Genomic DNA, 27,450 nt, shown 5'->3' with positions numbered 1-27,450 from the left:
AGCTAACATCTGTGCCCATCTTCCTGTTCTTTTACACTTGGGATGCCTGCCACAGCATGGCTTGATAAGCGATGTGTAGGTCTGTGCCCAGCATCTGAACCGGTGACCTTGGGCCGCCGAAGTGGAGTGTGCAAACTTAACTGCTGTGCCACCAGGCCAGCCCTTAAAGCCCTCATATTTTAATGAAGTTGGCTGGGTTTAGACTTCTTATTCAAAAGTATTTCCCCTCATTATTGTAAGATATTGTTCCATTGTTGTCTTCCATCAGAGTTGTTGAGAAGTCTGATATCAGTCTGATTATTCTATTATTTCTTTATAAATAATCTATATGGTTGTTTTTGCTTTCTCTGGGAGATTTTAGAATTTTATTTTTATTTTAATGCTCTAAATTTTTACCAGTGTGTTCTGTTACACACATTCTGGATAATTTCCTTGGCTCTATCTTCCAGTTTACTAATCCTCTCTTCAGCTGTGTTCAATAAGCTGTTTAACGCATCTATTACCTTTTTAACTTTAATGACTATATTTTAAAATTTCTACAACTACTCTGGTTATTTTTTAATCTATCTTTTAAAAAAACATCATTTTATTCTTTTCCATGTTTTTAAGTGTTTTAAATTTCTTTACCCACTTTAAATATACTTATTTTATAGTTTGTATCAGATCATTTTTATTATCTGAGGCTCTTGGAAGTCTAATTTGACTGTATGTTTCTGCTGATGCTTGCTTTTCAGTGGATTATTTTCACGTGTGTTTTACAATTTTAGATTGTGAGCTCATGTTTGGCATGGCTTTATCACAGGGAATTTTGGTTGGCCTGCTCTGAAGTTGTGTGCCTCCAGACAGTTTTTATATTTACTTATTTCCAGCAGCCTATAAGTACTGCAAGCTCAGGGCTCCATTTATTTTAATCTATTGGCTAGCAGGACACATAAATTCAAACCCAGAGCCAGAGCCAGAGCCAGAGCAGAGCAGAACTTCTTTAACTCACATAGATCCTAGGCCAAATAGACAAACTTTCTTGTTGTCTCTGAGCAGATTTTGGTTATTTCACACTCTCACAGAGGGAGTAGTCTGATCAGTGTTTTTGGGTTTATGCAAGCATCTCAGTTTCAATTTCCTGCCTTACATAGGATGAATGCCTATTGAATTCCAGCTCCTTGGCTTATTGCAATCAGCAGCCCCATTCTTGTCCCCAACCCCCTCCCCCACCAGGCCAGCTTTTTGTTACTTTCTTGCAAGGGAGTTGGGGGTAGGAGGAGGTATGTGGAGGCCCTTGAATCTGAACCTGGAGGGAAATACCTACCTGTCCAAACCAGGAGGCTGAGTGCTCTGCATACAGCAGCTTCTGGCTGGACCTCAAGGATGAAGCCCAAGGCTCCTTATCTGTCCACCTCTGCTGCCTTCACTCATCTTCCCTTTGTGACAAAGTTGTCCTTTACTCTCCTCTTCCCTTTATCCTACGTTGGCCTTCTGACAACAGCTGGGCCATTTTTTACTCTGTGTCTTCCTGACTCCGGTATGCTTACTAAAAAGTAAATGTGCTGTGTTACATCCCCCAAACCACACAAAGACAGAACCATCTGCTTAGATTTCACAGCACAAGAGTATATACATCAGAGCCCGAAAGTGTCCTACTCAAGATCGGCCTCACTTTTGGGGACTCGTGCTTTATCCCTCTCAGCCCACACCTACGTTCTGCACAGTGTAGAGGCCCTTGCTCAGGTCCCATCTCTCAGAACCAGGTGTCAGAGCAGTAGACCAACCCATTTTCTGACCTGCTGGGACAGCCAGTTCGGAGAACAGCCCTGAAGCAAGAGTCTTTAACCAAATGCCAGCCATGCCCCCTACCTTGGTCAAGGTCAGCTTGCTCATAGGGTCTTGAAGCAGAGTTCTGCTCCGCCACTGCCTCCTATCTGGCTTCCCTCTAGGTCCTGCTTGCTTTCAGTAGATTCATGCTCCTATAACACACTTTTTTTTCCTTTTCTTTCTTTCTTTCTTTTTTGGTGAGGAAGATTGGCCCTAAGCTAACATCTGTTGCCAATCTTCCTCTTTTTTGCTTGAGGAAGAGTGGCCCTGAGGTAACATCTGTGCCAATCTTCCTCTATTTTGTATGTGGGTCCCTGCCACAGCATGGTCTGACGAGTGGTGTAGGTCCACGCCCAGTATGTGAACCCAAGAATCTGGGCCACTGAAGCAGAGTGTGCTGACCTTAACCACCATGCTACTGGGCCAGCCCCTTGAACACATTTTTCATGAGTAACACTGCTGCTTAGAGGTCCTCAAAGTACCTTCCTGGGAAGCAAGTAAGAGTCAAGCTCCCAAGTCAAACTCCAACCCACTTTCCAAGCTGACCTTAGCACACTGTTAAGGAAAGAGCTTTGGAGCCAGACAGGCCTGGGTTTGAATGCCAGCTCAGCCACTTACCAGTTGTTATCAGGCATGGCGTTTAACCTCCCCGAGCCTTTCTCACCTGTAAAATGGAGATGGTTAAGCATAACTCAGAGCGCTCGTAAGAGAAGACAAGATGAAGAATGTATGTTGCCCAGCATAGAGCAGAGCAGAGCTCCACAGGTGTGTCCCCAACTTCTTGGCTTCACCAGCCAGGCCGGAAGTGCTGGCTACACGGCTGACAGACACCAGGTCTGAGGCCTGGGTAGTGCATGTGGGTAGGCACTGGGTGTGTTTTCCTCAAGTGCTGGACGGAGTGTTCTGTGTGGGGCCAGGGGCTCTGCAGGAGCCCAGTCAGCCACAAATGACCTGCTCCAGGGCCCTGCATGTGGTAGAGGTCACTGGGACAGCCATGCTGACCACGTCAGGACTTGGAGTGCGGGTTGCTCATAGTCCTGCTGAACTTTGCCAAGGAAAGGAAAGAAAGGTTCCTTTGAGTTGCACTTGTGACCTTTCAACCTATTATCCTCAGAGCCATAAATCTGTTTCACTAGGCTATAAGAGTAGGTCATTACACGTTCTCCCTGCCACCTTCTCCTTGACATTCACCACACACCCACAGACACCAGAGGCCACCACCATGACGAGGGACCAGAATGGAACCTGGGAGATGGAGAGTAACGACAACTTTGAAGGCTACATGAAAGCCCTGGGTAAGGGGGAGGCTGGGGCTGGGGGAGGGAGGGTAACCTTTGAAGTCTGTGGTCTGGTCCTCCAGACAGTGCCTCTGTGGAGTTGCACAGACCTCTGTGCAAGCCTCACTCCTCACTTACTAGCCCTGTTGTGTCAGGCAAGTCACACAAATTCTCGTCTGCAGGTTGGGAATAAGAATACAGGAGATTGTGTCTGGAATGTCCTTAGCATAGTAGCTGGCACGCAGGAAAGATACGCTGAATGGAGGATACACATACACACACACGTGTACACACATGCACGCATACACAAGTAAAGCCAAATTGGAGACGATAATGCAGTGGCTGCCTGCCTTGGGATTGCCATCTCTTAGATAACCGGCTGGACCTGATATTACCCACAAATGACCTCTGCGTTGCTCTTTTGGCAGTCTTGTGGTGGGGAAGCAGAAGGGAATGGCTAACAAATCTCAGCCTAGAGGAAACCCGGCCCACGGAAGGCTGGGAAAAGCTTTGTCATATAGATGAGACATCTCGCTGCTTGTCTGACCTCTGAACCAGACTTCAGGCCAGGGGCTCCATCAGTGTGTGTCCTGAGTTGATACTCCTGTGGGATCTCTTGTGGGGCTGGCAAAAAACACATGAAACCAGAGGAACGGGGCCCACAGAGGGGAGCTCACTTTGCTGGAAAGCTGCCATGGGCTGGGCACTGGGCAAGGAGCTTGGGCTGCATGTCCTTATTTCTTCCTGCCTCAGCGTCCTGTCACCTTTTCCAGCTTTAGGAGCTTTCCATGTAAGGAGCTCCTGGCTGGAACTCTCCCACGCACAGCTGGAGAAAAATGGCTGCAAGCAGGGTTGGGGGCCCAACAATTTGGATCTGATGATGGGAAGTCTCATCAAGAATGAGAATCATGGGTTTTCCTGCACTTAACTTCTAGCTTGACAAACATTTCCACCGTGTCGATGACCAAGGAGAGCTGTGACAGGCTGCGCCGTCTGAAACTTTCTTCATAAACTTTAGACACGTTTCCAACACTGAGTAGCTTTTTCCCTCCTGGAAATCAGAATTTTACCTCAATAAACTTGGGGGAGGCAGGAGGAGGCAAAAACCCCAAGGGAGCCCAAACCATGTTGCACCTGTTTTTAGCGCCCTGGGCGGGCAAGAGAAAAGGGATTCTGATTCTCTACGTGCGTGATGGTCTGGAGCTTAACTCAGAACTATAATTCTGAACAAGATCACACAGAAGAGGGGCCAAGCTCGCCGAGGCCTTCTCTCTGACCTTGACCAGTTGTGTGACCTTTCAGAGCCGGTTTCCTCCTCCACCACACAGGGACAGCAGCTCCAGCCTCGCCTGTTTCTTCAGGTTATGTGGGATGCTGTTGTCTTTTTGAACGAATGAAAGTGCTTTAACAAGTGATGTTTTGGGGTTTCAACATTTTAGCAGTATCCCGAACAAGTGGGACTCAGGGAATGTAATCAGAAAGCAACTTTGTGTCTTTTGCTGCTTATTCTTAAACAACAAAACGCCCTATGGTGACTTTATGTATAAATCCAGTCTCAGTTTAGTTTTCGCCTCTGCAGGGTGGGCCCCTGAAGCCCCTCTCTCTAGGCTTAAAGTGAGAGGCAAGCACTCCTCCTGCCACCGTCTGTCCCCTCTGGAGGGCTGGGGGCTGCAGAGCACACTGTCGGCTCTCTCCAAAACATCCTCTCTAAAAGCAGCCTTCTCCTGGACTCTTTCACACCAACTACACCCTCACTGTGGGTGAGGGGCTCCCGAGTTGTGGATGGATGTTGGGACATCTCTATCACAGGCGTCCTTGGTGCCAGATTCCTATGGTTTCTTAGAGCTTCAGGCCAAACTTCCCATCTACCATCATATTACGTTGATTTCACTCTAATGAGGAAACTGACCTTTTTATACCAGCGTCTCTGCAGTGTAGAGGGGGTAGGTTCACACTTTCCTGATTAAGACTAATACCTTAGGTGGTAGCGCTAGCTAAGCCCAGAATGTGGATATGCTTGGTGCCTCAGTTTACCCAGCTGCTAGTAGCCCACCGTGTCTCAGGGCCAGAGGAACTTGCCCCAGCTGGGGTCCATGATGCCCCAGCTGATGCAGAAATGCCTCAGCCAAAGTCACCTTCCCGCCATGGAGACCGGACACCTGATCCCTCTCACCTGCCTGTGGGGACACGAGTGGGGCAGGAGCTGGCAGTGACTGAAGACAGATCTCAAGGGGCTCAGCTGGAAGCACCTGAGGTGAGGCTGTCCCCACAATTTAATCCGATAAAAGCAACCCAGCCGATCTGCACAATTTCCTCCACACCCACCCCCCGAGGCAAGGGGCGCCTTGCCAACATTGACGAGTCGATGGAGCTTGCCTTCCTTGTCCTTGGAGCACGAGGCCCTTAGTGTTTGGGAAGAACATCTGTGGAGATCTCTGCAAACCCCCAGGTATGTCATACCACTAGGTATAACTCCATTCTCTGCCGAAGAACCGTCACTTGCTTAGACTGTAATCCCCAGCACCAGGACGCTGGCCTTCTCAGCACCTGGTTGCTGGTTCAGTAGAGAAGGAGAGACTCCAGTCCAGATGTGGGTTTGGGCGGCAAACTGGCTTTGTCCTTGCTAGTGACTCATTCCACACGCTGGCCTCCCCATGTGACTCAGCCGCCAGCCTCAGCAGAGTGACACGTCGAGCCAACCTTTGGGTTTGCCCCAAATTATCAAAGTCATTTCGTGTTCAGAGAGCGAGTGCCAAGGGTCAAGGTCCCTCCTCTCCTGCCTTCTTAGACGTGGTGTTTCTTGAGGCCCTAGACTCTTTCTTGACAAGGAAAGCACCTGGTAAACACTTCTGCCCTGAGGAATTTGTCGTGTTTGGAGGTCTTCCTTCGGGTGGGATCAGTGAGTGGGAGGTGTGGTCTTTAAAGGGGAGCCCAAAGAGGGCAGATCTAAAAATGAGGTCCCAGTGCTGTGACAGAAGGCTAGAGGAAAGTCCATTAACTGCCCGGGAGTGAGGGCAGTACTGTACATGGACGGGGAAATCATTCGACTTCTCTACCAGAGCTATAGACACGGCCCGTGGGAGCCCGGGACTGTGCCATCTGAGGCAGAGCCCAGCCCAGTCTCTGTTCTCAAGGAGCTCAGACTGGTGCAGACAGGCAAATTGTAGCCGTGCACAAATGGTGTTTCTGCTTTTTATTACAGTGTGACAATCACCCCAAATGTCATGGCTTGAAACAACCACAGTCATGTCATGTTGTCTCTCTTAGTTCTGGGGGCTGACCGACGTCACTTAGGTGCCTGTGCTAGGGGGCTCTCATTCAGCTGCAGGCGGACAGTGCTGGGGCTGGAGCTGCCTCCAAGGCCCCCTCACTCCTCTGTCGCAGTTGGTATTGGCCGGCAGCTGAGACCTCAGCTGGGGCTGTTGATGTCTACATATGCTGTCCCCGTGTGGCCGGGTTTCCTCACAGCACGCCGGCTGTGTGTGAAGAGAGAGGAAGCAGGAGCTGAATTGCGTTTCAGGACCCAGAAATCACATAACATCACTTCCATTGTATTCTATTGTTTGAAACACCCCCATTCACGAAAAGGGTTCATAGGCCCCACTTCTCAGTGGGGGGAATGTCAAATTCACACTGAAAGAACAGCGTGTAGGATGGGAGGTGTTGCTGCAGCCATTTAAGAAGATACAATCTGGGAGCCAGCCTGGTGGCACAGCAGTTAAGTTCGCATATTCTGCTTCGGTGGCTCGGGGTTCAGGGGTTCGGATCCCGGGTGGGGACATGGCACTGCTTGACAAGCCATGCTTGCCACATATAAAGCAGAGGAAGATGGGCACGGATATTAGCTCAGGGCCAGTCTTCCTCAGCAAAAAGAGAGGATTGGCAGCAGATGTTAGCTCAGGGCTAATCTTTCTCAAAAAAAAAAAAAGAAGAAGAAGAAGAAGATACAATCTGGCACAGATGGGCGGTTGGTGGTTCTATCCCTTGGGTGCATAACAATGGAACTGGTAACGAGGAGTGTGTGTGGGTCAGATGGAGCTACAATACATGAGTCACTGAAGGCTTCCTGAGTTCTTCTGGGCAGGATTTTGAAGGAAGGAGAGCAGTGCTTCTTGTAGAAATAGAGTCAGGCATGGCCCCATGGGCATGTGCAAAGGTTGGGCTGGTAAGAACGTGGTGTAGGCAGAGGGAACAGGAGTTGTATTGCCAGAGGGCAAAGTACAAGGAGCGGGAGAAGAAAGAGTCAGAAAGATGACAGGGCTGGATCCTGAAGGCAGTGTGCCGCCGCATCGTGGACTTCATCCTCCGAGGAGAAGAGTCGTAGGCAACGAGAGAGAGGCCTTCACGCCCGCCGCATCGTGGACTTCATCCTCCGAGGAGAAGAGTCGTAGGCAACGAGAGAGAGGCCTTCACGCCCGCCGCATCGTGGACTTCATCCTCCGAGGAGAAGAGTCGTAGGCAACGAGAGAGAGGCCTTCACGCCCGCCGCATCGTGGACTTCATCCTCCGAGGAGAAGAGTCGTAGGCAACGAGAGAGAGGCCTTCACGCCCGCCGCATCGTGGACTTCATCCTCCGAGGAGAAGAGTCGTAGGCAACGAGAGAGAGGCCTTCACGCCCGCCGCATCGTGGACTTCATCCTCCGAGGAGAAGAGTCGTAGGCAACGAGAGAGAGGCCTTCACGCTCGTTTTCACAGCCAGGGAGTGAAGAGATTGGCAGAGACTGTCAGAGAACTGAAGAAGCCGCTCCAATGGCCATTGGAAGATGGTGAGGGCAGTGCCAAGTAGAGAGGACGGGGGATATCCAGAGTGAGGACTGCACTAGATTTGGTGACTGGGTGGGGAAGAGGCAGGGAGTAAGCCTGGAAAATCAAACACCATCATATAACTTTAATCAGCAAAGAAGGGGGTGTATAATGGAAGGTACGTGTCCTAAAACTGCTTGGTTAATGTTAAATTCAGACATCTTGGGAAATCTTTATCCCATAAATTGTAAACATTAGGAAAAGTCCAATTCTCTCTTTTTTTTTAATTGAGTTAATGATAGGTTACAATCTTGTGAAATTTCAGTTGTACATTAATGTTTGTCAGTCATGTTGTAGGTGCACCACTTCACCCTTTGTGCCCACCCCCCACCCCACCTTTCCCCTGGTATCCACTAAACTGTTCTTAGTCCATAATTTTAAATCCTCATATGAGTGGAGTCATACACAGATTATCTTTCTCTCGCTGGCTTATTTCACTTAACATAATTCCCTCAAGGTCCATCCACGTTATTGCAAATGGAATGATTTTGTTCTGTTTTGCAGCTGAGTAGTATTCCATTGTATATATGTACCACATCTTCTTTATCCATTCGTCTGTTGATGGGCACTTAGGTTGCTTCCATGTCTTGGCTATTGTAAATAATGCTGCAATAAACATTGGGGTGCATAGGACTTTTGGGATTGCTGACTTCAAGCTCTTTGGATAAATACCCAGTAGTGGGATGGCTGGATCGTATGGTAGTTCTATTTTTAATTTTTTGAGGAATCTCCATACTGTTTTCCAAAGTGGCTGCACCACTTTGCATTCCCACCAGCAGTGTATGAGGGTTCCTTTTCCTCCGCAACCTCTCCAACATTTGTTACTATTAGTTTTAGATATTTTTGTCATTCTAACGGGTGTAAGGTGATATCTTAGTGTAGTTTTGCCAATTCTCTTAATTCACAAAAAAAAAAAGGTGAGAATCATCTTTTATGAAGAATGTCTTTTCATTTAAATTGACATGCACAGATTTAAAAGAACGGTGACAACTGCAAAAAGTCCTAGCGGGTCTCTGGAAAATTCCACCAGGAAGGCGGTAGCCTTAGAGGCTGAAGTCAGCCCCATTTGAGTGGTCTCCGCCAGGAAATATTTCCTGAACACCTGCAACGTTCAAAATCCTGTCCTGTCTGTTTAGGAGGCACAGTCCAGCACCAGAGTGAGCACGTGCACCCGTCATCCTCATGCCGTGATAAGCATCTTGCTGGAGCTTTATATACATTATTTCTTTTTATTTTTGTATTTTTTTGGCACCTAGGCTAACAACTGTTGCCAATCTTTTTTTTTTTTTCTGCTTTATCTCCCCAAACCCCCCCTGTACACAGTTGTATATCTTAGTTGCAGGTCCTTCTAGTTGTGGGATATGGGACGCCGCCTCAACATGGCCTGACGAGTGGTGCCATGTCCGCGCCCAGGATCCGAACCCTGGGCCACTGCAGCGGAGCGCACGAACTTAACCACTCAGCCACGGAGCCAGCCCCACATTACTTCTTTTTAATTAATTAGTTTCAACAAACGTATTGAGCACCTGTGACCCACTAGGAAGTGTTCCAGGCATTGGTGATATGGTAGCAAACGAGTCACTGAGTTCCCTGGCCTCATGGAGAGTACATGCTAGTGAGAGAGAGAGAGTAAACAGACACTTGAGGTCAAGCTCTTTTTTTAAAAAAATGTTTTATTTTTCCTTTTTCTAGTTGTGTATTTTTAGTTGTGGGTCCTTCTAGTTGTAGCATGTGGGACGCCGCCTCAACATGGCCTGATGAGTGGTACCATGTCCTCGCCCAGGATTCGAACTGGCGAAACCCTGGGCCGTGGAAGCGGAGCATGCGAACTTAAACACTAGGCCACGGGGCCGGCCCCAAGAGAGTAAATAGATTAAGATAATTTTGGGTAGTGGTAAGTACTTCAAAGAAAATAAAAAGGATTTATTGTGTGGAGAGTGATGGGTAGTCAAGGAAGGCCGTCCGAGGAGGTGATATCAGAGGTTTGAATGCTGAGAGGTGATCCAGGCACAGGGGAGACCACATGCAAGGGCTCTGGGTGTGTTCAAGAAACACACGAAGGCCAGCATGTGGGGAGTGTGCGGAACAAGGGGAAGGTCGGGCGCTGTGATGGGAAGATGTAATCAGTCTTATTTATATTCTTCAAGGATCGCTGTGGCTACAGTGTGGAGAATGAATCATAGGAGGGCAAGGCTGCAAGCGGGGAGGCCCATTAGGAGGATGCTGTGTTGTTCAGGCAAGAAATGATGGCTTGGGCTAGGGCCAGGCCCATGGGGCTGGAGAAGAGAGGACAGATTCAGTATGTGTTTTGGAGATAAAGCTGACAGGGCTTGCAGATGAATATGAAGCTAGAGGAGACAGAGGAAATAAAGGAAATGAAGATGGCCCTGGGCCTAGGCCTGGATAACTGGGAAGATGCTATCCTGTTGGCTCAAGTGGGGAAGGCATGGGGAGGAGTGAGGTTGGACAGGGGTGCTGGGCAGAGGGGGTGCATTAAGAATTCCGTTCTGCATATTTCCATCTCAGACGCCCATTACACACCCAGGTGGAGTATTAAAATTGGCCTGTTGATAGAAGATCTAGAGCTCAGGGTGTAGCCAGGGATAAACATGGAAGGAATGCTTCCCATTTGACGTGACGAGGAATCCTAAACCCAGAGAAGTGGAAGAACTTAGCCGAGGTCACCTGTAGCTGGGAAATGGTGGAGCTCAGACCGGAGCCCAGTCTTGTCTGTTTCTAACACCCAAGCTTTTCCCATAGCACTGTGCTAGGTGGGGGTCCTAAGCATGGAGGTGGTGGGGGGAGCTTTATTCTGAGCAGATTTGTCCAGATGAGGACACCCAAAGTAAACAGGCAGGACTCTCAGAAATATCACAAGGGAGTTACTCATGAGTCCCAGGGGAGAAATAAATGAGTGAATGAGTGAGTCAGATTGACTATCTGATGACCCAAGGAGGAATTAGTTTCACAAAATTTGGATTCCTTCTGGTGCTCACAATGAAGTCAGTGAAATGATACACCTTGCCAAAGTCTTTCCTTGAACCCCGTGGTACCTGGATTCAAACAGGGAAAGTGCTGGGAGGTGGAAAAAGCCCAGGTGAAGATCTCTTGGGTCCCTTCCTGTGGGCCTCCCCTTGCATGTATTGACAGCACCTCCGCCGTGACCCACCCCCCCCCCCCCAACGGTGAGGACTTGACTGTAGGTGCAGAAGCTAAGGGGAGCAGGGACACACCGCAGGGTCTCCAGCCTGCCTCTGCTGGCTAGGGAAAGTTTGAGACCTATTGGGAGATGCTCATGAGGGAGATGGGAGGAGGAAGGCAGGGGGCCAGTCCAATCCCTCTCTAAATGTGTTATCTGGAAGGGGAAATGGTGTGGAAAAGGAGAATATTGCTCTTCCACTCTGCTTCTCACAACTGCCTAAGAGTGCTGATGATTCGAGAGTTAAGGAGTCCAGGTTCGAAGGCCACGGAAGCTGCACATGGAATGAGTCTCGGATTTCATATGATGAACGTGTGCATCTCTGCTCTTTAATTTACAAAGAGTGCCTGCCCTTTGAGCCTGCAACTTTAGCTTTTTTCACAAGCACATTACAAAGCATTTTAATGTTGAATAGCATACTTATATTTCAAATTTATGGCTTGCATTGTTCAAAATGGAGTTATGAAAAGTATAGTTTAATAAAGTCATTTCTGTGTTGGGTTTTTTTTCTTCTGCAGCACCCACAAGCCGTATATATTATTCAGAAATAGCTTGCCTCTGGACCTTTCCCTCTGAGATAGAAATTCATTTCACCTGGCTATAAATCAGGTTCAGAGATACCTTTAATCCATAAAAGCAAAGAAAACATACTTGATAACCCTGGTGTTAAAATACATATCAGGAAAATAATTTTCTCCGCAAGATGCAAAGAGGAAGTGTTTGCATAATCTGTGTGTGTGTGTGTGTGTGTGTGTGTGTTTGTGCTTCTGTTCCACAGCTGCGTTAACCTTTCCTTTTGATTAGAACTATCACGAATCCACCTGCAGAACATTTGGCTCCCTTCCCTGGGGTGGAGCAGAGGTGCCATGATTAACTAGCGTGTGCAAATGCTACCAGGTGGCCAAGAGGCCAAGCCATTTTTCAATCCAGAGAAGAAGCGATGCTTGATCTCCTTTGCATGGAGCCCCTAATAAGATTCCCCGGCACCAGTCAGAAAGATTGACTGGGGCTGGTGTTTCCAGGACAAACCCATTCTCTCGGCAGTAGGCGTTTTTAGCTGTGATCTACCCATCTAAGCAACCAGGGACAAGCAATGATTTTTGTTAGGGGAGCCTTAGTTGTGAAGGATAAACAAAATGTATTTATAAGCAAACTGTCAGGAGCTCTAGCCCAACTGGGTAGCAGAACCCACCACCGAAATTCCCTGGGCCTTGAATCCCCCATCTATGGAATGGAAATAGACTCGCCCTCTGAGGACACTTTGATTCTAAATTTCTCTGTAATTCCCGGTTCTTCCTCAGTCGCTTTGCCTGGAGCCCACCCTTTGTGTCCTCCGGTTACCGCCTGACCTGTGGTTTCGTTTCCCCGCTCCTCTCTGTGGCTCCAGAAGCGTGTGCAGCACACTGTGGACCTCAGCACAGACGGTTAGAGCAGGACTCAAGCTGCTTCTCCCCACTGGCCAAACTGTGGAGTGAGGCAGCTGGTCGACGCAGAGAAGTGTTGGCCAGGCTGCACAAACGCCCATGTGACAGGCCAGGGCTGTGTTGCTGAGGGGCTGGATCAGCTACTGTTCTGACTATTCCTTCAGGGTCCAGGGCCCTTGGACTGTGTGGACTGGCGGATGGCTGTGGAGATGCATAAATAGGATCAGAATATTTCACTCCGGACAGAATGCCGACCTGGTCTGTTTTTGACTTGGACAGAAAAAGCCAAGAGGTGGAAACCAATGTGCGTCGACTTCCCACAAGCTCGTGGGCACCGTGTGAAGCATTTTACCCTCACTTTAACTGAGTCCTTACATAAATAACCCTGTAAGATGAGCATTCTTTTCCCCATTTTACTGTAAGGAAACTGAGGCTCAGAAAGGGAAAGTGACTTCTCCGAGGTCACATTGCTGGGAAATCAGAGACAGGATTTACACCTGGATCTGATCCTCACCCTTACACTTTTATACCAGTGGCCCTAAACTTTAGCGTGCACAGAATCACCCGGAAGGCTTGTAAAAACAGCAGGGCCAACCCCCTGTAGGCATAGCGTGGGCCCCTGAAGTTACGTTTCTAAGAGGTTCTCAGGTGCTGCTCCACCAGCCCAGGGGCCTCACTTTGACAACCGCTGGCCTAACCACGGTGCCCCCATTAACCAATCCATAAGTGTTTCTTGAGCACCTACTGTGTGCCCAGCCCTGGGCCTGGTTCTCTGGGGACACAGAGAAGGAAACAGCATTGACCTTGACCTCATAGAAGTGAGATTTTGGAGGAAAGAATAATCAACCCATGAAAAAATCGGAGGAAAATAGCAGGTAGTGCCTCCTGCAGGGGAAGGCCACGTGGCCTGGATAGCAGGTGAGGAAGGAAGCAAGAAAGGCCAGAAGAGGCTGGAAGAGGCAAGGCCGGGGCTGGGCCTTGTGAGACTGGAGAGCTGCGGGGAGAAGGGCAGGCATCCAGGGAGCAAGTGTGCAGTTAGCATCTGGGGAAACGCAAAGGACTCCGAGCAAACCGGCCTGTGAGACAGGGGCCTGAACGATGATGATTATAATGATACCAGCATCTGCCACTCACCCAACCAGGAGCACACGCCACCAGCCAATGGACAGAGCTCTTCACAAATACCGTCAAAATGAATCCTCAAAAGACGTGGATGCAGTTGCTAATAGCTCCTCTTACAGCCACTGCTCTCTGCTGCTTCTAGACCTGGACTCGAATGTCCGGTGACGGGACTGAAGTTAGACAGACGGACGTCACCTGATTAACTAGACTGTGTTTCTGGGGTAGAAGGAGAGAAACAAGAGTGGGAGCGTGACCTGCTAGCCCTCTGCCTGCCACAGGCACGTGTTTATGCTGCTAGAACGTGGAAGAGGTGCCTAAGTGGCTTTTAGCAATTGTAAGGAAAGATTCATCTTCAAGTCAGAAATACTTGACCATTTGGTCCTATCTAGTGTTTTTCTTTCCAAACAGGCCGACAGTTGTCTTGAAGGGAGAAAAATTAAACAGCAGACATTTACATAATTGCAGGGCCCAAGTGAGTGAGATAAATCCTTCAGAAGGGGTTTTGTCAGCCCTTTACATATTATGTTCGGTGGAAAACCCTGCCAGCTGGATGTCCCGTGACGGAGGGGTTCTACGGCCACATGAGACTGGGAAAGTCTGCATCCTGTGTCCCGCTGTCGAAGTGACAAAGCATCTTTCCTAGACTAAAGGCTCTGTAAAGGTCTTCAGCGCAGAAATCAGCTTCTTTCGGTGTTAATTCCTCATATCCCAAACTTAGTCAATTGTGAGCCATTTCTCTTTTGACCACCAAATGCTCTATGGAGCTGAGCCCCATGGCAAACACAGTGAAACACAGGGCTCTGTGAATGCTGGCTGAGACCCCTAGAAGAGTTCACGGCACAAGGACAGCGGAGAGAACCTTTATCTCGCTCCACATCTCGTGGCCTGCAGGCTGGGTGCCTTGGACGTGCCCAGGGACGATTCCATAAGCCACAGAGCTGAGGCAAAGTGAGCTGTCAGAGAATGTCCAGGGGCTGGAGTGTGATGGCTCCAGCACAGACTGCCTATAGAGCCCAGAAAACAATTGCTGTCTGGCAGGGGCAGCACACTGGGCTCTGGGGAACATAAACTGCCCCACATGGGGAGGTCTCATCCAGCTGGGTCCAGAAGTCCTGGTGGCTCCAGTGGAAATGTAAGGAAGAGTCTGTCAGAAGTGACCTGTGTCTTGGGCAGCCATGGAAAGTGCATAAACTGGGGTGGTCTGACCTGCTGATGGGATGGCCCCCCCAGAGGTTGTGGAGCGCAGCTCTGGCCTGGAGATAGGCCACCTGGCTTCAAATTCCACCTCTATTGCTTCCTCACGACGTAACCCGGGACAAGTGACACAGCTTCTCTGACCCACTTTCCTCCCTGGGAAAATGGAGATAACATAATACTTAGCTCACGGGTTTGTTGGGAGAATAAAGTGCGTAAGGTTTCCCAAGGGAGGTTCCACCACGGGACACCATTCCTGGTTGGGTCCGAGGCATGTCTTAATTACCACTCCAAATATTACCAAGGGTCCACACAGCATGGCCCCCAGATTCACCTTACCTAAAACTTAGCTCCTATGTTCCCTCATAAAATTAATTCTGTCTCTGATTTCCCTGCCTCTTGCCTTGGTCTCCCAAGCTCAAAACCACTATTTTCTCCACCCAACTTGATTCCTCCACACATCCACCCATTTATCAAACCCTTGTGATTGCTTTTTATGCTGTGTATGCTTAGACAAGTCACTTAACCTCTCTGGGCCTCATGTTGTCACCTATGACATGAGGAGCAGGTGTTTAAATAGTGGCTTTCAAATTTCTTAAACCATAGAAGTCTTTTTCCAGAAAGCCCCCTGTGAGGAAATCCAAGATCTAAAATGACCCAGAGATTCTGAGTCTGGGGTAAGGCCCAGAAATCTGTGCTTTTTACATCTTCCTAGGTGATCCTGATGGGCAGCCCGCTTTGGGACCCATTGGTGAATTCTTAGACATGGCAGGTTCTCAACAAATAGTAGCGAACAATAGTTGAGCAAGACCCTGGTCTTGATGCACCAGCTCACGCGCACTTGAACCTGTTTCTCTCTTTAACTTAGGATATAGCTGTGTAATCCTTTTACCTCCCAGGCTACCTGATGGTACTTGAAATTATTATCTTATGACAGAAGCTGACTTTATACAATTTAGGGACCAAAAGACCAGTCAGGGCCCTTCCCCATGCAAATGGGATTCTGTTGCGGGTCCCCAACTGCAGTCAAGTTGCCCACCCAGAGTGAAGTGCAAGCAGCCAGCTTAGGCCTCTCTTTGGTCCTTTGGGAGGAGAAGAGTGATAGTGACCAAAGAGAGATTCAGAAGGAAATGAGGAGATAGGGTGAGCGAAGCGATGCTTGGCTACAGCAGAAGGACAGCAGAAGGGCTGGGGGTACAGCCAGCAAAGATATTAATTCTCCAAATTGACAGGAGTTCCCTGAACTGTTGGTCACTCCTGGTCTCACTCACGGGCACAATAGTATTTATCCCTACGAGACGGTGGAGAGAAGTTTAACCACTCACTTACCAGAGAGATGCGGCTGGAGTTCTCAGAGAAGCAGCACTCAGTGTGTCTAAACTGTTCTCAGTCTCGACATCATGATGACCTCGGGTTATGACAGAATCAATCTCAGTGGTTTTGAAACCTTCCAGGTGGACTTTCTAAAAAAAGATTAAAGATTTAGATTAGCGTCCAAAGATAATGGAGAATTCACAGGACTAAAGGAGGTCAAATATGATTTGGCTAGAGACCAGCAGCTTAATAAAGTTCGTCGCAAGTTCTGGAATTATCCTCTGCTTCTAGATCTATTCCAGAGGACAGTGACATTTTATGCACAACCAGAGATTAGCAAGGAGGTGGGCTCAGCGTTTAGCTTCTTACTGTAAAACGCGAAGCTTAGGAAATGAAACACCCCATTGAAGGGGATGCTCCCTTAGAGACTCACTACCAGTTTCTAAGAAATGACTAAGATTTCCTCCAAAATATCAAGGCGAAGAAAAGCTGTAGCTGGAGTCAATGGGGCAAAGTCCTGGTAATTGTTGCATCTGGGTGATGGGTGTGCGGAGTGCATTGTACTTTCCTCTCTACTTTGGTTTGTCTGAAATTTTTCATAATAAAAATAGAAACAGTTATTCATCTTTTCCTTAAAAGAAATCCCTGGGTGAGCGTTTATTAAGTGTTTGGAATACGCTTAAAGCTGTACTGGGGACCCACGACCGAGGCAGAACAGCCTGGCTAAGTCAGCCCCCATGTGCTTCAAAAAGGGCGGTTTGTACGTATCCTTCCCTGCGGTGGACATCAACAAAAGTTCCATCTTTACCCATGATCTAGACTGGTTACTTTTTGTTTTACACCATGAAGACTTCTGTTAGCAGATTCCTAGGAGGAAACCCAGTATGGCAAATAGAACGGAGCTGCAGTGGTGGAGGGGCGTGTCTGCGCGTGTCTGTGGGCGTGTGTGTGTGTGCATGCACACGCACACTGGGGAGCTGCGGCTCAAGGGTGAGCCCTGCCTGCTGCCTCCCCCTCCCTTCAGGGCTCCCGGGAAGGCACCGAGAGACCCCGGGTTTCCCGACAATTGACTGAGAGGCCCAAACTTGTCATGGGTAAGACAACTCTGGTTTCCCACTTAAGCAGAGAAATGTGGCCTGTCCATGATCTGTGTCTCTGGTGCTGAATGTCTGGCCTTGTTAAAGAAATGAATGAGTCTGGCTGAGTACATCATAACCTCCACAACTCCCTTTGCCAACAGATATTGATTTCGCCACCCGCAAGATCGCAGTACATCTGATTCAGACAAAGATCATTGATCAAGATGGCGATAACTTCAAGATGAAAACCAACAGCACGTTCCGCAACTACAATTTGGATTTCACTGTTGGGGTGGAGTTTGATGAGTACACAAAAGGCCTGGACAACCGGACAGTTAAGGTACTGCCCACCGGCTGGCGCTTTAACCTTGTGAACTCTTCATGCAAGGGCCAGCTGTCAGGCTTCCCACTGAAACGATGACAGGACCCACCTGGGAGGGATCAGGCAAGGGGGCCAGATGGGCTTACTGCTGCTGGCAAAAAGCAATGAGCAATTATTGAAAGTTTAGTAGGAAGAGACAAGCTGGCTTCTGCACTACTCTTAAAAGTGAGGAGAGATTAAAGGCCGCTGACCTCTCCAGGACCCAGGGTAGAAGGGCAACTCATATACTCCATGGGCCTGGTGGGCAAAATGAAGAGGGCAAGGCGGAATGTCATCAGTGGGGGCATGGGAACAGTGACGGTGCGAGCTGGATAGCACAGCTTTGTCAAAGGGGTGGCCATGCTCAGCACCAGAAAGCATTGCTGCAGAGGAAGGGGGCCTTACGTTGCCAGAGTTTTTTTCTTCTCAAGAGATGTTGAGAATTCAGATGTTTTTATAGGAGATATCTCAATTTTAGATGAACTCAAATGATGTAATATTTTTTTAGAAAACTGCAATGCAAATCAAACAAAAAAGTCAGTAGACTAAATGAAGTCACGGTGTCTCCAGTCCTAGTAACTTAGAGAAGTCTTTGGCAAGTTTGTGGCTTTTTGCCTCAGCATCACCTTAACTCACAGGACATAACCCGGGAAATCCTCCACACGGCAGAAGGTCAGACTTCCAGCCTCTTGAACTGCTTGGACGTATGGAGGACCCTGAAAGCCAGCAGACAACCCTGAGCACAGAGCGGGCAGTTATCTCAAAGCCCAAGAACTTGCATCTGCAGAAAAGGCAGCCCTCGCCCAGAGGAGCTGTCTGTCCATAAGGCAGAGGATGGCGGCAGCAGGGAGAGGCAGGGTGGTGGTGGAGAGCACAGGTGGTAACAGCAAGTCTCCCCTTCTCTGGCATCACTAGGTGGTATCACAGCCCAGTGGTGGGTTTTTGCAGTGTTCACACTCTGGCTCAGCGCGCCTGCCTTTGGTTTTCCAAATCCAGTTACACTTGGTCATCCTCACAAACAGGAATGGGGGAAATCCAATCTCAGTCATATTTAAGGATTTCCCTACCCCACACTTAGCAGCATACAAGAACCCTGGGGATTACACAGGCCAGGAAACTTGGAAGGGTTTCTGGTTTGTCATTTGGCGTGGTTGCCATTGACGGCTCAGGGCCATGCTCATGCAGTTTATATGAGCATGGGTGGCTTGAATATTGCTAGCACCCACTCCCTCTGCCAACGCAGCCACCAGGACATCTGCTCTGGTTCTCAAGCTGAGAGAGGGCAGGGCTGACTATCCATCCCCAGGGATCCATGCTGTCACCCCCAGCAGAGGGTCGGCTCCTTGGAATGTCACCAAGAAGCAGGACCCTCCACGCTGCCCTCCCCATTCACCACTCTCCCCACTCTCCCCAGGGTGCCACTCTTCTCCAGGGCTTCCAGAAGCTCTTTCAAAGTCAACTCTCCTCCAGAGCAAGGGACTCAGCCTGGCTCCTCTCCTGGGGTGGGGAGGAAGAGCTCTTATCATTCTTTGGTGGTGACTCTAAAGCCAAGAAAGCAGGACACATTTTATTTCTCAATCAAGGTGTCCTGCAGGGTTGATAATCTCAGCCATCAAGTCAAGGCTGAATTATATCTAGTGCTCTTTTTTAAAGAAAAGTGGGAAATGAAAAGCACTTTGGAAACACTTCCATCAGAGCAGCCTCAGCATGAGGGCCTAAGCTTCCGGGCCCTGGACCGGCCCCTTGGAGAAGACGCCCCCGAGGGGTTGATGGATGGATGGATGAGGCTTTTCTGAACTGTGTGGCTGGAAGGGCAATTCATCAGACACCAGAAATGATAGAAAAATTTGTCTCAGAATTTTTGCATCTCTCTGCTGTTCTAACCTAGTCAGTTCAAAGTGATTCATTGTCCCTCGCCTTTCAGTGTTGGGTGTGGGGTGCTGAAAAGCAGGCTTGTCCACTCTGATTCATTCTTTCATCACCACTGATGGTAGCGAACTCACTCTTCTTGAGATAAATCATGTCCTTTTGGCCCTTCCTGACCCTTAAAGGATTCTGTCTGTTAACGCCTGCCCTTCTTCTGCCTCTCCACCTTCCCTCTGAGCCCCGTCCTCTCCCCAGGATCAGCTCTTAGCTCTGCAGAGGGAGATAATCTCCTTCCCCACTTCTTGTCTCTGCTTTGCCTGCAGCAAAAAGTCAGGGCAATACACACACACACACACGTGCACACATGCACACCGAGAAGACTGGTAGGGGCTGAGAAGTACTCAGGACAGATTTACCCAGTCTCTAGTAAAAGATTGTTCCCATGAGAATAACAACACAGAGCAGGTGCCCTTGGGACCACCTACTTCCTATAACTTGACTGGAGCCCTTCAGCTGGAAAGGGACCACAGGGAGTGGGGGTGTCTATTTCTCTGATTAATTTCTGTTGCTCACACTTGTGGCATGCCTGAGTGCACACACAAGCTGTGTGCATGGGTGCAAGTGAGTCTGTGCACAAGTGTCTGTGTGCATATATGTGTGTGTGTGTGCATGCACACATATGTGTGCATGTGTGTAGTACTCCTCGTGCTCTTCCCCAGGGCTCCGCTTCTCAACTCCTCGGTCGCCCTGATGAACGCCTCTGAAAATCTCCCCACTCAGCAGTTCGGCTGAGAGGTGTGTATGGGGCGGGGTTGCAGCCAAGGGCCTACAGGGCACCCAGTTCTCTGCCATCCTGGAGCAGGAGCGATGGACCACATTGATCATGGGGTTGGCTCTTCCCTGAGGGGCCCGGATCAGATATATGTCATATATATTCCTAACTTCCTACCTTGACTTGTTTCTAAGAGGAGTTAAAGCCCCTTTCAAAAATACACGAGCTACCCAAAATAAAATTTTAAAAAAGTAATTAATATTCGTGCCACAGAATATGATGCAGCCATAAAGAGGAATGGAGTACTGACGCATGCTACAACATGGATGAACTTGGAAAACATTACGCTAAGTGAGAGAAGCCAGATACAAAAGGCCACGTATTGTATCATTCACATGAAATGTCCAGAATAGGCAAATCCACAGAGACAGAAAGTGGTTGCCAGGTGCAGAGGGAATGAGTAGTGAATGCTGATAGGGGTTTCTTTAGGGTTGATGAAAATGCTCTGGATTTAGATAGTGGTGATGGTTTTACAACCTGTGAATATACTAAAACTAACTGAATTGTATACTTTCAAAAGGTGAATTTTATGGTATGTGAATTTATCTCAATTAAAAAAAATAAGTAATTGAGGGAGATTGCAAGGGCAGGGAAAAGCAGATATGAACGATGGCAGTTAGAGCCAATAATGCCACTGTGAGGTCGGGAGGAGCCAGGGGCGACCCCAGGAGAAACCGCCTCCTCCAGGAGGGCCCCCTCCTCAGGGATTGCCAGAGGGGATGGCAGGCACACAGGAGTAACTCTTGTGTAAGGGCAGGTGCGCTGGGGAGGGTTTAAACATATTAATAGTGTCCTTCACTGCTCTTAATTTGAAGAGCTATTTTCCTTTAAAAAAACAAACTTATTTGGGAGTGATTCAACTTTACAGAAAAGTTGCAAGAATATAACAAAGAACCCCTGCACACTCTTTACCAAGAGTTACCTAGTGTTAACTTTTTGCCACATTTGTTTCCTCATTTGTACACGTTACCTTCAAATAATGCAGTCTGTATTTCCCAAGACTTAGGATAGTCTCTTACGCAACCACAGCATAGCTGTCAACTTCTATAAATTGAACAATGAGCAGTGCCTGTATCTAATGCATCAGAAAGGGCTGTTTGTGATGACGTTGACATTGGATGCTGTGACGGGAAATTGCAGCGTGGGCCCACCTTCCTTCTTTAATTCCCTGCAAGGGCATCCACCCTGGGGACGCTGTCCTTCTCCATGCCCCAGCTCAGAAGCAATGGCTTTCCGCACTGATACTCATCTCCTCAACCTCAAGATCTTTCGAGGCAACTGAGCCTCCTCTGATCCAGGGCTGAAGGACACCAAGTAAAAGCAAATTGAATTGTGGTATTGTAGTTCATTTAACCACTCTCCTCTCTCTTCTTCTCATTTTCTGTTTTATGTAGGAGTAAGGCTATAATAGTGAAGGTATTACCGTGATTCATGGGAAACCAATTTACTTTAGGGTCAGGATACCTTTTACTCTTGCTGCCCAATATGGGTTATTAAGATGAAATATTAGGACAGGCCCCCACGCACTAACGTTTTTCTGCTCTGTTTCTTCTACAAAGTTGGGTAAGTCCCTGCTGCACGTGAGGCTTGGGTCAATGAGTCAGACCCTCCTCCCTGCCCTCAGAGCTCTCACAGCCTCATGAGGAAGCAGACAAGAAGACGGACAGTTTACCATCTAGCGTCCATATTGATGGACACATGTGTACTCCCGTGGTACCCTAGAAACCAAGGCAAGGAGGTGGGCTGGCTGAGTTGCTGTCAAAAACTATCCTCAATGAAGACTACTGACGTGCTCGTTTATCCCCCTGTGGATTTACCTCAAGATTCTGTTTCAGCAAAATCTTTCCATCACAGATTCACTCAACAATGCTTACCAAGCACCCCTATGGGCTGGTGTCTGCACCGAGTCTGGGGTTGCAGAAATGACCAGCTGACATAGCCTCTCCTTCCATGGAGCTTATTGTCTAATGCGGGAGACAGACGTGAATTCAACCAACATGTATTAGGTGTCAGTGTGTGTAAGGCAACCTGGGACTGTGGGGCTTATGAGACTTAGTCCTTGCCCGAATGGGAGCCATGAGTCCTTCCTCATCTGTCTGGGAGGATATTCAGAGGCCGAGGCCAACAGTGGGCAACCACACATGAATATTCCAGACGACATCTCCTTCCCAGAAGAGCAAGGGGAGCAACCTGGGAATTAAGCTTCTCCAAGACATTGGAAGATGTGAGGCTTAGAGTGGCCCTGAAAGAGGAGGAGACATGTTTTCTTTAGAAAGCCTAGAATTTTATTTTGAAATTAATTTGGGGAATATTAATACATGCAGATGGTTTTAAAAAAAAAAAAAACCCGAACAGTAAAAAGCAAAAGTTCCTTCCCATCCTTCTCTCCCCGGGGACAATCACCATTACGGCTTCTTTCACCTCCTCGCAGAGAAGCTGTGCAAGCAGAGCGTGCACAGGCGCCCCCTGTTGTTTCATGCACATGGCCCTGCTCTTCACTCTCTTACCTGAGACTGCTCACTGTGGAGACCGCTCTTCTCCTAAGTACAGAATCACCTCCTCCTCTCCAGGGCAGCAGAGCAGCGACGCAACACACCATATTTAACCAGCCGCCCGCCGACAGGATTTATGAGGCCTCCGGGCCTTTGCTGTAACAAACAATGCTGCGATGTGTTGAGGAGTAAAATGAGGAGGAGTAAAACTGTACATGAAATATGTAATATGGGCAAGGTCAAATATTATTTTAGAAATAGGTAGACTTAACAATCTGTAGAAAACAGATTTGTACCAGAAAAACAGATGTGAATGTGCAAGGACAGTGAACAAAAAAAACACAGGGCAGTTTATCACCAACTGGGTTTACAAGACGCAGAAGAGAGGAAACGTCTGGTCCTTAGCATAATATTGTTCATAGAGGCACGGTAAGGCTTGCACGCACTGGAAGAAAACCACCTAGCCTCAGGGTCATTGCCGAGGAAGGACAGCAATCACACAAACCGCCACCTGATGGGAACGACGTCAGCATCTCAGGAGGTGCGTGTGCAAGCTTACCGTAGCCCTGGAGGGCCACTGGGGTAGTCCAAATTGTCCGAGTCAGGTACTAGGGCACGTAAAGCGAGAACGGAAGGAGGAGGAGTTGGGGGTGTATAATTTGTAAACGGATGCACAGAGGTTTGAGTCTCTTGGAGTTCAGCAGGCTTGTGGCTTCTCCGACCTGTTGGTCAGCTCAGCCTGGTTGTCCAGCACCAGCTCTGCATCTCTGCTGCCGCCTCTGTGCAGCTAACAAGTCAGCACTGCTGCCTGGAGGAAAGCCAGGACCGGGAGATGGCCCACCTTCCTGGGTCTGGATGATGAGGCTGGCCCTGGAGCGGTCTGCACGCCCGCCCCCCGCTGGTTAGGCGGCCTCCCGCCCTTTGTGGTTGCCCTTCAGTGGTAGTCCTCCCAAAGTGATTCCTGTAGGGAAAATTCCCAGAAGGAGAATTTCGTGGTCGGAGTATACACAATGTTACATTTTGAAATGTAATATAAAATTGCCCTGTGAAAAGATTCGTTCCGATTTATGTGCCCACCAGCCATGTATGAGGGCAGCTGCTTCTCCACACCAGCACCCCACAATTCCGTGTGTTATCAGACTCTTTGATCTTTAACCAGATGATGAATTCTATCTGAAAAACAGCCTTAATTTACATTTCTCTTATTATGAGTGAGGTTGAATATCTTATGTTTAAAAGCCATCTGCTAGGGATTTTTTCCCCCCTGTAAGCTATTGGTTCGTGTCCTTTATTGAATTTCCTATCAGGTTAATGATCTTTTTCTTGTTGATTTACAGGAGCCCTTTACATATAAGGTCTTTGTCTGATGTGTGTTACAATTATTTTTCCCAGTTTGTTATTCGCCTGCTAACTTTGAGGTACTTTCCCCTTCCAGAAATTTTACATCATTATGACAAATAAAAATGGCAAGTAATAGGATATATTGGAATATATGAGGAAGCCATTTGGTGTAAACCTAATTCGGCCTGACCTTGTCTTTCCAAAAGGGCCTGACCGAGGCCGTTGAGCATGCATTGTCTATCTGCTTTAGATATTCCGTATGGCAAGAGCAAAGGCCCTTGAGATAAAGGTGCAACTTCCTTCCCCCTCCCAACATTGGCGTCTCCTTAAGGATTAAGCATCTTTCCTTAGGCTAGAAACTGATTGCTGCGCTCACCTGTGACCTCCCAGCTTGAGACAATAGACTTGCCTCCTGCTACGCCCACCAAGATAGCAGACCACTACCTGCTGTGTCCATCAAGCGCTGTGCCGACAGGGCAATCTTGTGACTATTGTGGGAGGGACATTTCAATCATATGTGAAACACCCTCTTTGAGGGTATATAACCACCCTGTGTACCCCCACTTCTTTGGAGTGCTTTGTTCCTTTGTGGAAAGACTCTCCTGGGTTATAATCCTAAAATTTAAGCTCAGAACAAACTCACCCAAATTTTCATTTATAGCTTGGTTATGGATTATTTTCGTCGACAGTTCCATAGTCAAATTCATCATCTTTTCCCCCACTGATTTGAAAGGCTGCTGTCTTTACCGAGCGGTAAAATAGAAGAGTGGAATTCTTTAAAAGAGAACAGAAATAGCCAGGATGAGCCGGTTTGGCTGGAATGGAGGGTGTACGTGGAAGTGGGACTGGATGGATCTCAGCTTGGCTGGGGCTGAGGGCTCTGCCCCGTGGGCAGGCAGGGGCGCAGGACTGGCTGCAGGGTCACACTTGTTCAGTCCCAATCAAGACCATACGTTTGATTTGCTCGGGAATCTGTCATTGCAGGCGCTGGTCACCTGGGAAGGTGATGTCCTTGTGTGTGTGCAGAAGGGGGAGAAGGAGAACCGTGGCTGGAGGCAGTGGGTTGAAGGAGACAAGCTGTACCTGGTAAGCCCCCAGAGTCTGCCCGGCTCCCTTCCACTGTGCTTACACCGACTGCGGGTTCACCTAGCCAAGGGCTTTGACAAGAAAAATGGCCCTGCCCTCCTCCCCTGAGCTCCAGCCAAATGCGTGTGGTCATATAGTCAGAAAACCATTCCCCTCTGGCTCAGGGGACTCCGGGAAGAAATCTGTATGGCTGTTTCTGTGAACGGCTGCAATTAAAACGAGAGTCCAAACTGCTGAGTTAGGGAGCCGAGATCCAAGGAGAAATGCAGGGACCCTGTTAAAGACCGGCTGGGGAGAGATGCGAGGCACAGAATTAAGATGCCCTGGAGGGGGTGGGACCAGCCTCCTCGTGGTTATGTGAACCTGGAAGAAGAGGGGTTGGGGTGGGGTGGAGGTGGCAGGGACAGGAGGCAGCTGGGTCTGGGAACTGCCTGTACACCGCAGGCATTGGCCTCTCATCATAAGGTATGTCCACCTGGCCCCCAAATATTTTAGGTTATTTGGTACTGGAACAGAGCAGTAGGAACAATTGCTGATATCCTTAAATAAATTATATCTGTCTAAATAGCTTAATATTTCAGTCTTCAATCTTCAAGGCAATTTGTGCGTCCAGCATTCAAAAAGTGAAAAATCTCTCACTCCTTCACTCATTTGTTAAATGAATGGCTCATTCAGTGAATGGCTCTTCACTCATCCTTTCACCTACGGAGTCAGGCAGGTACCTGGCTCCAAGACTGTTCAGTCACCATGATGCCCTTCAGAGCCAGCCCTGCCTCACCTGAGGTCTTTATTGCAGAGGCAATGTCAACTGGTGACAAATGAGAGGCATTCATCGTGTTTTCCATCGACGGGTTTCCCTACCTGCTGTGGTTTGGATGATGGATTTTTTAAATTGTAGTACAGTCTCCAGAGGTCCCTGTGGCTAAGACCCTGGATTCATCAGCTGCAATGGTTTCCTGGTCGCCCCCACGCTCCTGTTTTTCTCTCCTCCCTCAGAGGGTCCTGAGCTGTGGACAAGGCCTGAGGGCGCCCTGTGTCCGGATGGAAAGCAGCATCTTGTCTGCACAGGCAGGCCTGGGGAGCCCTTCCGCACCCTCACCCTGTCATTGCTGTGCCACCACCAACCAACATTCTAATCACCAGAGGCCAGAAAGCCCACGGGGCGGAGGGACAGCTCACCAGCCAGCATCTTCGTAGGCCCTTGCCTTCCAAATGCTTCTCCCTACTAGGTCTTTCCCTGCCCCATGGCTTCGCTGCCTTGTATAAATTAGGTGAGGTTGCTTTAATCATGAGAGTAGGAGAAATCCCGCCCCAGAGGGTAATTTCTTTGCATTTTTCATTTTTATAGTTGTTCAAGCTCAATTCAAGTGTCAGAATGGAATTACTGCTACCTGCAGGGCATGCCAGCTGATTGGGTCTGGGAGACGCACTTTGCCCAGAATAACGAACTGTCCTCTTCATTCCAGCTCCACCCCCTCAACTCACAGACACCAAGAGGGCGGGGGCTGGGCAGAAGGAAGGCCTGACTTGTTTGTCACGCACCCGCTTTCTGACGTTGCAGGAGATGACCTGCGGTGACCAGGTGTGCCATCAAGTGTTCAAAAAGAAGTGATGGCTGAGAGGGGGCCCGCCGAGCATGTGCTCCACGCTCCCCATGAAGAGTTCTCTCCAGGCTTTGGGTAGCAGCTGCCAGACCCTCCCACTGCTGACAAGGCCCAGAAAGGCACCTGGATGGGTTTTAAACAGAATGAGTGTGTAACACTGACAGACATGTTGTTCCTTCTTTGAAACCTGGCATTAAATGAAGAAACAAAAGCCACTCCTGCACTTTGAAACCCTTTATGTGTCTCCCTTTATTCCCAGACCTGTCAGTTTTATCCACAGTCGGAATAGGTGATTTCCTGCACAGTGGTTTTCTGTGGGGCTTTTGTTGTTTATTTTTTAGTTTTGTTTGGTTTTTGTTAGTTTGTTTGGGAGGTTGTTTTGCCTGGAAACATTCTCTGGCCAACACAGCATCCCCTACTAGTTTTTGAATATTGCCTATTTGAGATTCATTCCTTTAGATAGCACATTCATTTCTCCAAGATTCTATTTTAAAATGCTATGTCTTCCAGTTTGTACTTTGCTTGAGCAGCAGGGGCAGAGCTACCTCTGAAGGCCTCTGCAGGTCTGCTGTGCCGGCTGCTCTTGGTCCAGACCAGCCCTCTGCCCTTCAGCCCTGGGCAGTCTAGAACTCCTGCAGAGGGGTCAC

The 27,450-nt window shown here is 48.6% G+C and overlaps 1 protein-coding gene across 1 annotated transcript; it reads left to right on the top strand.

Moving 5' to 3' along the window:
• The first annotated feature begins 3,000 nt into the window (after positions 1–3,000).
• Positions 3,001–27,018, top strand: RBP2 (retinol binding protein 2). The gene is made up of 4 exons (XM_001495236.4): positions 3,001–3,104; positions 17,383–17,561; positions 25,098–25,199; positions 26,761–27,018. The coding sequence occupies exons 1-4, from the start codon at positions 3,032–3,034 to the stop codon at positions 26,809–26,811; spliced, it is 405 nt and encodes a 134-aa protein (XP_001495286.1). The 5' UTR covers positions 3,001–3,031; the 3' UTR covers positions 26,812–27,018.
• The last annotated feature ends 432 nt before the right edge of the window (positions 27,019–27,450 follow it).

Source organism: Equus caballus, chromosome 16 (assembly GCF_041296265.1).
Source record: "Equus caballus isolate H_3958 breed thoroughbred chromosome 16, TB-T2T, whole genome shotgun sequence".
Taxonomy (NCBI): Eukaryota; Metazoa; Chordata; class Mammalia; order Perissodactyla; family Equidae; genus Equus; species Equus caballus.
This window is presented reverse-complemented; position numbering and strand designations above follow the sequence as displayed.